General features: G+C 37.2%; 1 protein-coding gene across 2 annotated transcripts in view; it reads left to right on the top strand.

Annotated features, from left to right (window-relative positions):
- The window catches only part of SCAMP1 (secretory carrier membrane protein 1), a 48,104-nt gene extending 39,730 nt beyond the window's left edge, over window positions 1-8,374 (top strand). For both annotated transcript variants that reach the window (XM_086629396.1, XM_086629395.1), the window contains 4 exons: window positions 1,608-1,767; window positions 3,472-3,573; window positions 5,418-5,535; window positions 7,328-8,374. In XM_086629396.1, coding sequence (XP_086485522.1) covers window positions 1,608-1,767; window positions 3,472-3,573; window positions 5,418-5,535; window positions 7,328-7,492 — 545 coding nt within the window. In that variant the 3' untranslated portion in view covers window positions 7,493-8,374. The remainder of the gene's footprint in view (window positions 1-1,607; window positions 1,768-3,471; window positions 3,574-5,417; window positions 5,536-7,327) is intronic.
- The last annotated feature ends 7,520 nt before the right edge of the window (window positions 8,375-15,894 follow it).

Genomic DNA, 15,894 nt, shown 5'->3' with positions numbered 1-15,894 from the left:
ATTGTGCTAATAAGTATCAGTAGTGAGTGTGACGTTTCAAGGCTCTTCTGCCCTGATGGTATTCTTTTAAAACTTGTCCTGCTACTGTAGTTGCAATTACAAAAAAAGTAGTCATTTTGGAAAGTTCAAGCTCCATCTCTAGAATATGGATGCTTCTAGTACTACGGGGTCTGCCTGTTTTCCAGTATTGACTAGAAAAAGAAAGAATACCCCTTAGTAAGCTTTTGTATCTTTATCAAATGGAGGCAGAAATTTGAATTTGCATCCTTTGTTGTGCTTTATAAGACATACACACAGAAATTCTGAAATGTGTTGCTTTGCTGACCTCTTGGAACAGTGCTAAGATATGTAGATCCACTAAATGCTTTTTATTTAAAAGTACAAAGTTTTCTGTTTCTGGTGACTCTTAGAGGAAAATACAATTCGTCTGAGGGAAATGTTTTGAGTTTCATCAGCTTTTCTTGAAACAATGTGGGCGTTTTGCTTTAAGACTTTTTTCCCACTAAGCTGATGTAGGGCATATTTAAGTGCTAGCTAAGAGGGCAGCAAAGAGTTTGAGGAGTCTTTATTCAGAATCTTTACTTTTGCTAGTTCTTCTGTTAACCTTGCCTTCCAGTAGAATGACTAAAACGTTTCTCTGGACTTAAGTAGAAAAGTCATTGCTGCAAGGCGCAGCTTGTGTACTCCCAATTTTAAATACTCTATTTTAACCTGATCTACAAGGAGAGAAAGTGGCCTCTGAGACAGAAAAATTACTCCTGAATCACTGGTTATTGCTGAACAAAGACAGAAATTCATGTTCATCTTTTAAGTCTGGCAGAACTAACTTCTGTGCCAGATAGCATGAAGGTAGTGGTTGTAATGTTTCTTAATACTGCGGTATCTTTTTCTGTTCGAAGAACTAAATACATTTGAAATAAACTGTGGGGTTGTAGTGACAACGCATTTTCATTAGTAGAAATTCAACCTGTAACAAGGTCTGCCAATGAGAAAATGCTAGTATGGAGCTAAGAACAGCGCAACAAAAGTGCATATGTTTAAGACCAAATTTATGAGAAATAATTGGATATGCAATGCAGTAAAGGACCTAGAAACATTTCTGCTAAGTGGTGTTTTTTTGCTTTGTTACAGGGAAAAGAAAGAGCTTTTCATTAAAAGATTTTTTTTAAATTCTGATTTTCAAATTAGAATGTGTACAGTGCTAAATTTATGATGCGTTTTATATGATTTATAAGATTTCTCTCAAAAAGTACTTAGTAGTCTGTAAAGTATGTGTCCAATAATTACTGTAGAAAAAACACCAATTATTGCAGCTGTAGAAACCTTTTCCATCATTTTAAGTTTGAAAATGTTTTATCACAGGATTTTTTTCCTTCACCATATACCTGATAGTACTTGATATTTCATGTTCAATACTTTCGCTTGTAAATACAGGGTTTACCTGAAAGTTAAAAAATCTACATAAAAATCTATTGAGAGAGTAAGATTTATTGTCAGCATGCTGATGTTTTGTGTAAAAATGCTCAGTTTGGGTATTACTTTAACAGTTGTAATAATTTATGTATAAATATAATTTAATTAAGACTATTTTGCTTTTGCTTCTACAGTCCATACAGTGACACTGTTTCTTAATATCTTTGGATGTTTGGCCTGGTTTTACGTTGATGCTACACGAGGGGTTGATTTTGGATTGAGTATTCTCTGGTTCTTGCTTTTTACCCCTTGTTCTTTTGTCTGCTGGTACAGACCACTTTATGGAGCTTTCAGGTAACAACTTCAGCTTGACTTAGGATATTTAAAAACTTGTTGAAATGCATTAACATTCCAGAATTTGTGTGATTATCATTATGATAATCCTTAAATATGCTTTCATTAGAAACAAATTGTAAGCTTGTCATTAATTCTGTCGTTATATTTGAAACATAGATGGCAATAGTTAGGAATATCATGGAATAACCTTTAAAGTATTTGTAGCCTCTACCATTGACAAAATTTTTGTAGGAAATATTTGACTTTGTAGTGGACTGATAACAATTTTAAGGAAAATTCTCATTGGATCTATCCCTCACACCAACAATTGAGTAGGTTAGCAGAGTGTCTTAAATTTTTGGCTTCCTGAATGAAATTCATAAAACTCTACACTTAAAAATCTTACATTGTTAAGTACAGTGTCTATGATTGAAGTAGGCTGAGATTCTTAAGAATGAGTAGAGCAGGTATATAGTAATCTAGTATAATTTTTCTAGCTTTTAGCAGTCTTTGCAGACTTCACAAGTGTGAGATGTGGTAGCTTTGTGTTCAAGAATAGAATGGTTGGTTTGCATGCAAAATCGACCTTTTTTTTTTTAGTGAAAATCAGCCCTTAGAGATTCTAAATTCCTGTACTCCTACTGTATTTCTTGGGAATTTGTTTTTACCTGGAAGTGATTCAGGATATTCTCAGTTAAAATGCAGTAATTCTTGTAGAGAAAGACTGATGGCCACAAATTGCAGTTAAGCATAACGTTTAGATGAAACGTTTCTTTCTGCTAACCAAGAAGCTATTGCCGTTCCCAGGCATCTTTGAGGAATCATGTAGTTTAACCTGAATTTGCTCTCTAGAATATCCATAGCATTTCTTAGTGAATACTGACTGCTTGGAAAAGGAAAATTACTACTTGCATATTCCGCTTTTGGTCAGTTGCTCAGCTGAAAATGAAAGAGTTACTGAACTGAACTGTTTGAAAAAATAGAAGTGAACAAACTCCCACAGGAAGAGCTATTAACGGCAAAATCTGGTTCTGTGACTTAGCTAAGTGATTTCTACTTTCTTTAGAACTCTGGTAGCAAGCATATCATATGATCATTAGTTTTAATAGTAGTAGATTGAGGTCTTTGTTGAGATTTTGCCTGTACATTTATAGTTTTTTTTTGGTTTTTTTTTTTTACTTTCAGTCTTTGTCAGGCTGGCATTTTAGTAGTTTAAACCGCAAGCCTATTTTGTGTATTTTCCTTTTAAGCAACAGCTGCTTCAGTATTCTGGTCTGCACTATATTTCAGTAATTCTGTATTAGATTTTATTTCCTTTTACAAGCAAAATATTTTCTTCCCATCCTGCCAGCACTGTGAACTTCAGTCTGAAAGTGGAGCAGAATTCTGTTCTTCATGCATTGTAGCAAAACTTGTACGCTCAGTCTAAGAGGCCCTGCTGTGTGCTGAACAGAACACTAAGGAATAGTATCTCGCTGCTTTTCTCATCTCTGTTAGAGGTGCAGATGGCAAACATACTGTATTAAAGAAGAAGAAGCAGCTCTTGTAAATAAACACTCTACAAAACCACAGAATTACTGATGCTTCCAATCACCGTCAATAAATAAAAGCATTTTTCCTCTAGTTAATGCAGAACAAATTTTTAGATTGGTAGTACAGTATTTGAAAAAAGCCATTAATTTCCTAGCTGCTTTAATCTTTTTTTCCCCCCTCCTCTTTCAGGAGTGACAGCTCATTCAGGTTCTTCGTGTTCTTCTTTGTATATATCTGTCAGTTTGCTGTACATGTACTTCAAGCTGCAGGATTTCAAAGATGGGGAAACTGGTGAGTGTTCTGTTTGCTGTAGCATTGTACTCTCTGTAAGGCAAACACTTATATTTGATACAGCAACTGTAATACGGTCTGTGTGTTTTTTCAAAAAAAATCTTGTGTTCACTGGAATTGTTACATTTAGTACTCAAAAAAGCATTTTTGGAGTGTGCTTAACTAGGAAAAGTGGCTGAAACACATCCTGAGAGTGTGAGGTACTTCTGTTATTAGGCTGGGCAAAATTTTATCCTTCAAAGTAAACCACTTTGAACTATTCTTTTATACATTACCTGTTCCATTTTGATGGTGTCTATAGATGTTATTTGCTCTGAATGTAAAAACATAAGCAAAACTTAGAGAAAGTGAACATAATATAGACAGTAATAATACACTGTTTGCATATTGTTTTGTATCAATAGTTATTTCTAATTATATTAATGTACTTACTAATTAAGGAAATCTGTGGCTGAAATTTGAAGAATGAGTCAACAATGTGTAAGGGTCAATATAGTGGTATATTTTTTATATTATTTGAAAACTCATTTGTCTGAGTCAGCTCCTTATTCTGTAACAGTTAATTTTTCTTTTTGATGTTTGTACATGAAGCTTTTGTGTATATTATCTTTCATTTGAGTCTTCAAGGTCTAATAGTTAGATTTTACAAGGAAAAGCTATTGGGAATCTATCACCATCCTCAGAAAAAAAAAACAAAGTTGAATTAACTAATGGCATGGTTGTAGTGGCCAGCTAGTAGCATGGAGAGCTGTGAATGGCAGTACTGTAGCTGGGTAATGACACTTCTCCGTGTCAGGGCTTTTTGTTGCTATCCTCCAAACACACATAAAGCAGACGAACTAGCATTGCTTTAGAACGTAAGGAGAGATCCTGTTTTATTATTTTTTGCTCTTGAATCCAATATTCTCGCTTTTTCATAGATATGTTGATTGACATTAACTAAATAAAAAAGCATTTTAGAGGGCCAGCTCTCCAAGTACGTGGATTGTGCTTTTAAGGATACTTGGGTAAGGGGCTGAAAAGTAGCCAGATCATCACAGAATGCTTATTTGAGTTTGGGTTTTGGAGTTTTCTGGTAGAGTCCAGTTGGAGATAGGGGATATCAAAGCAACTTGAAATAGGTAGAGGAAAGCTTTAAGGTTGATTGGGTTTACAGAACTCTTTTGCTTTTTTTCTCTGGAAGAGTCTTTTCAGTCTTAATGTTTTATTTTTCTTAAGGCAACCTGCTTTTTGTGGTTTCAAGTTTGGTACTGTATTTTTCTGTTGGAATGGCAAAATGTTTGAAGTGGATACTGATAACGTGATTTTTTTTCTATTTGCTAATTTGATGTTATCTACTTAAAAAAAAATGTCCTATTAACATCAATTGAGAAAGCAGCACTGTGTGGATACAAATTTAAATGAGTATTCCCACATAGAAGCTCTGTGTGTGTGGCATGTTTTTGTTTTATATTTAAAGAAGTTAGAAGCTATCTTTTTAGAGACATTTCTCTCCCACAAAATCATGTAGTCCTAAATCAGTCTGAAATAACATTATGACGAAAAAAAACCCTCAAAGTTGATGAGCAACTCTCAGTTTCCTCACAATTCTGATCAAGGATAATCATCTTTACTACAGTTTTTCATACAGTTTCAGTGCATGGACTGGGAAAAATGGAAACTAAGCTCTAAAAGCTTACTGTAGAGCCGAAACATGCTTATGTAAAATCCCCATGACTTCTTCTTCAAAAATATTCAAAGTTGATCAGAAGCAGGAGGCTATAAGTCTTCCCTTGATGTGGATACCTGTGGTTGAATGCTTCATGTGCTGTGCTAGTAAAGTTTGTCCTTTCTTTTTTCTGCAGCGGGTGGATTTCATCTCTTACTGGTCTTAATAAGAGCATTCCTGTTGGCATTATGATGATAATCATAGCTGCACTTTTCACAGCATCTGCTGTTATCTCATTAGTTATGTTTAAAAAGGTAAGTTAAATGGTATTCTCCTCTTCTGTTTCCTATGTTTGATCTGGATTTTGCTTTCCTGCTTGAGAGAGGTACTCTCTCACGAAATGATGGAGGTTAAATGATATTCTTGGGAGTGTGCCATACCTATTAACAACTACACTTTTTTGCTTATACTGTTGCGGAGTTACAGAATGCTCTTTGCACAATGCCCTTATTTTCTGCAAACTAAAACAGGGAAGGATAGCTCTGAATAAGAGAAATTCGGAGGTAAGCCCGCAGTGAAAGGGTAGGTGAATGCGCAGGACACCGTGATTGTACCTGTGGATGCCTGGTGGTAATTTTCAGATCTGTGGTGATTCGTCAGGCTAGGTGAAATGTGATTCAAATGATTGTTAAGTTTCAGCTCTTAGCAAAACCATTCCCATTAAAATCAAATAGAAAGGGACATGCCTGGCACCTCAGAAAAGGATTTTTATTTCTCTGCTTCTGTTATTTTAATATCTTGTTGACAATTAATGATTGCATAGCAGGAAAGCTCAAAGAAGGGTGCTTTTTTCTCTTGGTTCTTTTCTGCAAATTTTCATCCAGAAGACCTAAATGTAGTTACTAATGTGCTAGTAAGTTTTTGATGCTGTTTAGATAAAATGTAACTGAGAATTCTGATGATGATGTGCTAGCAGTTCTAATAATTCAACCTCAGTTACAGTTACACTTAAAGATTTTCACATACCCAAACTCTTCTGGCCTGTTTACAGTAAGCGAGAAAATTTAAGTGTTGCCTGGAGATGTCTCTTGTCCTTATTTATTTTCTGCATGAACAATCAGTTAGAGGAGAAAGAAACAAGCAAGAAAAATGTACGGTGGAGCATTTTCTTACACTATTCTTTCTGTGTGCATCTGGATTCTTTTCAAAAACCTGCATACTCAGATGTGACCTGGTGTATCTTTATGGATGAGAAATAGTCACATTTTTAGCAAAGAAAAACATTACAACATTAATTTTCCTGCTACACTGGAGTGAAAATGTCTTTGAAATATTATTTGACAACTTTATTGTGACTCAATCAAATATGATTCAGAAATAGCATTTTAATTTTAATACTCAGGTAATTGGAAGTTACTCAGGATTTGGTTTTTTGTTGTACTAGAGATTATATGCCATATTGTTTAGGGTGTTGTAAGTCATAGTGTTGTGAATACCTCTGCTTATTATGCAGAGCTATTGGTCATCACACTAGTTCAGCAGATACGTTAATACTCAGTCATAGCTTAGCTTGTTCTTGCAACTGTATCAGTCAGAGAAATTAAAACGTTTCTAAAAATTGATGTAGAAGAAAGTTTACCAAAATGTTACTGACGCAGTGGATTGAAAGCTGCTTTTTTGGTATTGTTTCTTGCTGTTCTTTTCGACATGCACACTTACTCTTTTAATGAGTACACCAAGTTGCGTTTGAATTTTTGCAAGCTGTGAGCCCTATCTTATGCTAAGGACGCAGCCTGTTCGTGTATTTAAATACGTTATTTCAGAGAGTAGACACCACACACATTTTACTAAGACTCACGAGACCCCTCTGAACTTGCAAAAAGTCACAGGTATTCCTACAGTCAAACTGCATGCCGCAGGGCAATCAAAAGTTGTAGGATTTGTGGAAAAAAGGTCTGTTTACTCATTTCTGGCTCCTCCCAAACACAGGAGTAGACCAGATTTCCCCACCACACCGCTCAGCTGCGTGTTTGAGCTTTTGCTGTTAGTCTACCAAGACAGTAAAGGCTCAGTGCTGTTTTTCCCACTGCTTTTCCACCTCCCTAGGTGCATGGTCTCTACCGCACGACTGGTGCAAGTTTTGAGAAGGCGCAGCAGGAGTTTGCAACAGGAGTGATGTCGAACAAAACCGTGCAGACTGCTGCAGCCAACGCCGCATCAACAGCAGCAACCAGTGCAGCTCAGAACGCCTTCAAGGGTAACCGAATGTAGGGGAACGTACAAAGTCCTCACGGTTCTCTTCAACTGTACTCTGTTTTCCAGTCACCTATTGTATTCCCTGAAAGCCTAGATCAAAATTCACACAGCATGTTTGTCTCTTCTGCAGCTGTGCATGGGTAAAATGGGAAATGTCTGGTTCATTTTATTAAAAATTTATTTATTTTTAAAATATAACCATTCTTTGCCCTTCTTTAAGACGTTGCATTCTAGAATACAAAGCCTTCCGTATTTTATGGGGGATAAATAATTTCAACAATTAGCCTGAGAATGAATTGTGCTATATAATGAGCAAATAAAACTATTAAGAATTTGGAAGGCTTTTTAGTGGTTCACTCTGGTATTTTTTTTAACTTCAGGAAACCACTTTGGATCAATTCTTTTTCTTCGTAAGAACTGTTTTCCTTATGTCTACTGTAAGAAGTGGAGTAGACTGAGAGATGTAGAAAGTTAGGTTTGGCTACTGCTTTTGCAATTTCTGCAGCTGCTGGAGAACAAATACAAGTAGGGTAGATATTATAAATTCTTTTCTGGTTTTTTTTTTTTAGGATAAGTCTTTTGATATAAACCTGTAAGTTTGCATGAATACTGTTGAGTTATCTGATACTGTTTAAATAGTGTTTTGGTCCAGAATTTACCTGCGCCACTTTATAATGATAGCGTTTGTATCTATTTTCATGGAGTATTCTCTACCTGTGAGAAATTGCTATGATGCATAAACATTCTCTGTAACAGAATGTCTAATGCAGTGTACAGTTTAAGGAAGTTAAGTGATGGTTTCAATCACAGAGCTAAATGATTATATATTTGCTATTTTTAATTTCAGTATTCATGTCTTGGGGTAATAATTTTGCTGGAAAAGAAACCAATATTGATTTTTAGAACACTAGTTTCTTGGCCCTCCTCGCTTTTCTACGTGCAGTGGTATTTTTGCTGTATTTGAGATTTTTGTTTGTTTTATTTTGTTGGTTTTTTGTTTGTTTTGTTTTTTTTTTAAGCCTAGATTTGTGTTTAACAGTGGTACTAAATCTTTAGCCTAGTCAGTCACTCTGTTCACTGCCTGTCCAAAACCCAAATATACAGTATTTAATTTTCTAGCAGGAATATTGTCTAAAACCAAGCTTTTTAAGCAATGGCATTTAACAGATACTTGAATTCATTTTAAAGTTAACTCAGCCATCTCTGTGATGTGACTTAGGCTGGGGAAAAAAGCTTTCAAACCATTTTGAGTTGGAAAAGCGAGAAATCGTGATCGTTAACAAAGTTAAATTTTATCTCATTGAACTGGAGGCCCAAGAGGTTAAATTGGTGCTGTAGAACTGAATAATCTATAATGGTACATACTACCATAATATTCTAGAATATAATCAGGTCGTAGTATAATGTCATGTTTCTCTCCTTTGAAGACTCTTTATATTCTTGGATTGCCTCATGAGTCTTATGCAAAATACTTGGGCTGTTTTTTCAAACTCTGGTTTAGAAAATGAAAATAGGAAGGACCATATCCCACCACCTCTGTACTGTACCTGAAATGAATTCAGCTCGTAAGGTGAATCACCTTTAGTAAAAGAGCATAAAATTCGGAGGTCCCACCATGTCCTGAATGCAGACTGACTCTCATAGATCCTCTTTCACTACACTGTATTCAGAATAACAGAAAAGCATTACGAAAACTAAAACCTCTCGCTTAATCCCTGGATCAGTATCGTACTGTTAGCATGAAGTCCCTATTAGTCTCCTTTCTTTTACTAATTTCTTGAGATCCAACTTAAATTTGGATAAACGTAGTAGTTTCACCTGTGCTGAAGTGTATATTAGTGAATATACTTGCTTCTAAATGTTCTCTGCATCATGAAGTTCAAAGCAATTCAATTATTCGGTGTAATAGGGGCTCTAAAATTTCATACTAGTGGACATGCTAGCATTGAATTTAAATCTGTGCGGAATGTTATTAAGAGCTTTCCAGACAAAAGCCATTATTTTCTGTTGAGATCAGGCATCATCCTTCTAGCAGCTGTATATTAAGTTGGTTCTTTTCATAATGTTTTAAACTTAGCTTGAGGGTCGTATCTAGGAACTGTACTTGGGATTACTTTTAAGTCTAAATTTAAGCAATTCTCTTGGTGTCTCTTGGATAAGAATCCCAGGGACATGTATCATTCTTGCAATTTAACCTAAGTTGAAGATTGCATAATAACATACATTACTAGAATATATTACAGAAAACAAGTTAGGAATAAAACCTGAATTTGGCAGGTAGATTTGTTTTCCCAAATGTTTAAAGGCTCTTTGAGACAATATATTTAATGTTCTATGTGTAGGGAGCATTGATTTGTAATGTCATGAGTTGAATATATGATTTAAACCTCCTAAGTGAAATTCAAAGTTCAGTTACACGTGAATTGTTTAAGCGAGAAATCTCTGACATTTTGCAGCCCAAAAGGGAGGGAGAAACTTGAGCTTTGGCAATAGAATGCTGATATTATTTTGTACCTAACAAAAACTAGATTTTACAGTCTCCTATTAATTAGTCAATCAGAGTATGGCACCCACTTCAGTTGTCATTTTGTAGTACTGTGGCAAATTGAGTACGAAGTATGAAGCTGAAACACTGGAATGTCAGTAGTCATTGATCTGTAATTTAGGAGTCAATTTTATTTATCCGAGGGATGTTTGTATATTTTGTAAATTGCTAACAATGCTCTGCCATCCTGGTGAATGTCATGGTTCTGTACAAATGCACTTCTTCGGTCCCTCTGTTGCATGTCTGAGTAGTTCAGAAGTTTTGTATATTTATTGTATTAACACAGTGTCATAGAATAAAAAAAGACTTTTTTCCTGGATGTTTGCTCTGTATAGTTTTGACCAATATCGGGATTTTTCTTCTAATGGTCAGGGGATAATGTGCAGAGTGAATGATCTATGTAAAAGTCTCACTTGGTTTTTATAATTCTGTATATAAATGCTGTAATTCTGCTGAAATGGGAAGCAAAATGTCCACTATCAAAATAATCCTTCATGGTATTCAGAATTAGTCTACTCAACTGTTAACGAAAAAAATTCCTGCAGCCCACTTTCTTGTGCTGTAAACTCACGAGGGTTAAAATCTAAATGTGTTCTGTCATTACTGAATGAAATTCTGCAGGTATAAAGTGAATCCTGAAACACTGTTGAAAGTAAAATGGATTTGCTGAAAACAGCATTGCTTTGGTAGTGCTTATTTTCTGAGTTCCTGCCTACAAATTGATGTTTCTGTATCACTGCTGTGTCTTGCTTTTCTTTTAGGCACTATCACAGTCTGTTGATTGATTGATTTATTTATTGTATGATATCAACTGTAACACCTGCTCTCTCGTACTGAATTTATTCCTGGGTTGTCTTTGAAGGACAAAATGACGCCATCTGGACCACTGTGACGTAGTTACGTTTGCAAATGCACAGTACAGAGAACAGTGCTCTGAGGTACAGTCAGGATTGTTTTGGGAGATAGCAGACGTGAGTTTTTGAAGACACCTGCACATGCATGCATCATTTAGTAGTGAAACTCTTCATCAGCTTGATCTGTTTCTTTGTAATTTACAGCTTAGGGTGGCAGTGGCAGCAGTACAACAGTTTTTGTACTTTCTTGTAAATCGTAAGCATTGTTGTGGGGAGACCATTCCTCTGGTTTGCTGAGGCTAGTTTTCTTCAAGAAGCATGAAGTTGGGAAACCAGACACACAGAGAAAACAGCACAGGGAAGACAACTGTGATTAAAATTACTCAGTGATACTTCTGGAAAGACATTTCTGTCAAGGAAAAAGCATGCACCTAGAGCTTTCTGGTTGTCAATCAGTAGTAAGGCACAGTGGATCAGGTTAAGTAAAACAAACGTGTGTTAGGATTCACTCAGTTACATTAAAATGTGCAAGAATGAGTTTGTACTTTTTTTTTTTTTCCCCACAAATTAATTTTGTGTCTGCAAGGACATGGCTGTAAATTAGACTTGAAGTACCTGGCTTTAAACTAGATCCAGACCATTCTGTGATTCTAAGTAGCTTTTATTCTCATCAGTAGAAAAATCAGGAAGACTTAGAAAATCAGAGGTGCAGATTTCTTCCCTCAGCAGCAGAATACTAGTTTAACTTCATGCTACGATTAAACTAGATACCATGTCACACACTGCTGAGGAAAAAAAAAAAAGTCATGATGTAAGACAGACTTGTGGATTACATTTTGTTCTGGAAAAAAAAGAAATTGTCCAGCTGTTTAATGGAAGCATATACAGCTCATCTAAAATGTGCTTTTTGTTGGATGAATGGATAATGATTACACCAAACAACAGTGCTTTTAATTTGTTTTACCTTCTCTCGATACACTTGGTGCTGCGATGTCACTAAGTAGAATCATAGTACAGTTTGGGTTGAAAGGGACCTCAAAGATCATCTAGTTCCAGCCCCCCTGCTATGGGCAGAGAAACCCTCCACTACACCAGGTTGCTCAAAGCCTCATCCAACCTGGCCTTGAACACTTCCAGGGATGAGGCATCCACAACTTCTCTGGGCAACCTGTTCCAGTGCCTCACCACCCTCACCGTGAAGAATTTCTTCCTCATATCTAATCTCAATCTCCTTCAGTTTAAATCCATTGCCCCTTGTCCTATCACTACACGCTCTTGTAAAAAGTCCCTCTCCAGCTTTCCTGTAGGCCCCCTTTAAGTACTGAAAGGCTGCAATTAGATCACCCCGGAGCCTTCTCTTCTCCAGGCTGAACAGCCCCAACTCTCTCAGCCTGTCTTCATAGCAGAGGTGCTCCAGCCCTTGGATCATCATAAGAAAACCCACACTGTCCTTCAGTGGGTGTTACTGCACGGTGCTGTTACATCGCTAAGAGGTGAAGGAAAAAGCTTCTGCACAAAGGAGCTGCTGTACAAAGCAACTGGTTGAGAAGACCAGGTTGAGAAGACCAGGGCTCTGCTTCAGAGCCCAGTGACTCGCGACCGTTTGCTCTGCTCTTCCGCTTTGCAGCTGTGTACAACGCGAGCTGGGCAGAGGTGCTGGCTGGAGCCCACGCTGCTGCAGGAAACAGCTGCCTCTGACCACCGGTGCCTCTGCGGCGTTGGCTGCTCTGCTGCTGTTTCAGCTGACAGTGCTGCACGTAGGTGGTTACAGGGTTGAGAGCCCAATTAAACAATGGAGTGTCCTCTGGACAGCCGTCACGGCACACATCCCAAAGCACGTGTTGCAGTTTCGCAGTGTGGGGCTGTTATCTTTGCTACACGTGTTTGATGTTTTAGAGAAAAAAGTGGGTATGCTGGATTGGGCAGTGGGGTGATACTTTTTGTCCAAGGAACGAGAGCAACTGGAAGTGGTCAGGATAATGTCATTAAATTTGGAATTGCTTTTTCTTTACCTTTGTCAGCCAGACCAAATTACTGATGCCACTGCACCTGAGTGATACCTAAAGCTGGTCAGGGACACTGATCCCTACACGCTCAGAATTTCACTTGTATGAAGATACTGCAAATGAAATCAAAAAGACATCTATTGGAAAGCAAGCTGTCAGGGAATCACAGGAGCAAGACATCATCTTCATATTCCTGTCCCTCTGATATTAGTAACACGCATTCTCTTTCTCATTGCACCACCATTCTAAACCTAGCTGGAGCTTGGGGATGAAGTTACAAGAACACAGAAATCTGTCATAATTCACTCAGAGAATTGAGATCTGCGTTCCCTATTGCCAATTCCATTAACCTTACTGAAAAAGGGAGGTAATATCTTTAGCTCTACAAATCAGTACTTTGTAATTTCTTTCGACAGTATTTTGTATTTGCAGAGTGACTGCTGTATCTATACCTGCTTTGAAATCCATAAAGATCACTAATGTGGTGGTGCACAGACTGGCACCTATTCTCTAACTGGAATTAGGGAATTCCAGTTCTAATCTGGACTGTGGATTTCTAAATGTTATGTTTTAACCAAAAAAGCCTCTTCTGGGAAGTTTAGAAACTGTTAGCAGTGTAATTAAACTAAATGCAATTAATTATGTGTAAATTCAATAGAAATAGACCACAGCAGCTATGAGACAAAAGCAAGATTGTGACTTTTCTTTAAACTACTAAAAGCCTTATTCCTATTTCTGCCGTAAATTTGCTTAGAGAACATTTTGTGACCTCCCTCTAGTGTTTGTCAAGTCACAGGTGAAAGGTAATGCACATTGTGGCAAACACCATTTTAAAAGCCTGTGTGATGAAGCAGTATTTGTTTTATAACCTTCACTGCCCCTGTTCGTGAGGAAGGAACTGGAGTGCCTTAGTTGCAAAATGAAAAACATTTGTCAGACATACGTTCAATTAGAAAGTCTCTTTAATGCAACTGTATTGTATAACACATAGCTACAATTTCAGATCACGTACTTTTTGATCAGTAAGTGGTAATAATTGTTGAAGTCAGGCAGAAATCTGTAACGCTAACGTCATCATCAATGGGCAGGGATCTTTAATGCTATGAGAACTACAATAAAAGCTACCTTGCTGTGGCTCACCTTGTCCAATACGTTTCAATTAAGGTAGTCACACTCCTGTTAAAAGTTTGAAAACTCACGTTTTAATTGAAATTTAGATTAAAAATAACACATTAGGTACATTGTTCATGCTAACAAACGTACATAGTGGTGACGCAAGAACAGAAAAACAGTACCACAAATAAACCATGGCTCAAAATCTGCTCCAGCTGGATTGCCACAGCTGTTCCTCCTGTACAAAGCAGCTGTGGTGTATGCGTTGCTGCCATGCTCTGCTTTTGTTGGGCTCTGTCCGTTCCTTGAGGTAGGCACCAGTGCCCACTGCTTTCAAGGCAGGCTTGAGCTCCTCTCTGTTGACCACTAGGACGTGAGATATTCCATCTGATGTGGGGTAACAATGCAAAGTGGAAATGATTCGGCTGAAAAACAACCTCGGAATCCAGGGAACTTCACTGAGTAAAACAGATACAAAGGTGACACAGACAACCCGGAAATGGCTCAGTAGCAGCGTTATTTGCAGTGCTGCGTTATAAATAAAGCACACGAAGAAACCTTGCTGAGCCTTTTCAGATTGAGTATTGCCAGAGATGGACACAGCTACGTTTGAATCGTCTGTATTATATAGAGCTGAGTATTTCAACTCAATCTAGAAGACTTCTGTTAACTCTTTAAGCTGCTGTTACTACTGCTGTATTCATCTTCAAAATCAGCAATTTCTATTGCGTTACGCTATGCTTTAGTTTGTCCACACCACCTAAACTCCAGCCACTTCTCTTCCCTGGGAAGTCCCTTTTCAAATTACCTTGTTTAAAAGCAAAACTGAGGAAAAAAAAACAAACAACGAAACCCATTCCTGGTATTGCACATCTCACACAAGTTTGTGTATATATATATATTTTTTTTTAAATATGCTACAATTTTTTTTTTTTAAAAGGTCTATGGCACTTTACAGACTATAAGTTTACAAAGTTGATCAAACCACAGATGTTTGAAGAATTCTTCAATACCACAAAAACAAAGTGAAACTGAACTAATTGGCACACAGGTTTGAAAGAATCCACAGCAAATTCTTCTAGATCCTATGCAGTGCATGTACATTAAGAAGCAGTTACACTTCGCATCCCCCTTATGAAGTTAATTAAATTAGCTTTAAGCTGATTTCTTTTTTTTTTCTTTTTTTTTCTTTTTTTTTTTCTTCCCCCCCCCCCCCCCCCCCCTCCAAATACCTTTGAAAGCTACTGCTGAGGTGAACTTCAGGAACAACTTTAAATAGCTGTCAAATTTAATGAGTACACCCTACACCTGAAAACCTCATCCAGAAAAAAAAAATCTGCAGTAAATATACCATCTTCTCACTTGCTAGAAAAACAGAACCCTGAGAAAAGAAATTCTGATTATTTTCGTTTTCTGTATTCCTTCCCAGCCTGTCTTCTATCTGTGCTATGTGATGAACATGGATATTCTTGCAAGTTAGTTGATTACGTTGTTGCAGAGCAAGTTGATAGTAGACCAGCAACAAGCAGGAAAGCTGGTTCGTCTTGGTTACAAAGGCAAACAAAAGCAAAACATGCCACTGAAAATACCTCCTTTGTACTTAACTGCACCATTAACAATTTTTAAGCATTCTGTAGATCACGGCAGAGGCCAGCTAGTCACGTAAAAGCAGGTTGGTCACTCTCTACTTCTAAGCCAAAGCAGTATAAGCCCTCTACCTTTTGGAAGAACTGACCTTATTTCGACTAATCTAGTGCTCGAGCCAAAGCAACGTTTGTCACTCTAGTACTAGCGTCCACCAGATTTGCTGTCAGTGGCGATGTGGACGCTGGACTGCTACCCACCTAAGAAAAGCTAAAACCGTAAATCTATTTTGTAATTAATTTGTAGCTGTTTTAT

This window comes from Tauraco erythrolophus, chromosome Z (genome assembly GCF_009769465.1).
Source record: "Tauraco erythrolophus isolate bTauEry1 chromosome Z, bTauEry1.pri, whole genome shotgun sequence".
Classification (NCBI taxonomy): domain Eukaryota; kingdom Metazoa; phylum Chordata; class Aves; order Musophagiformes; family Musophagidae; genus Tauraco; species Tauraco erythrolophus.
Note: the sequence above shows the minus strand (reverse complement) of the source record. Positions and strands in the feature narration are given on the sequence as shown.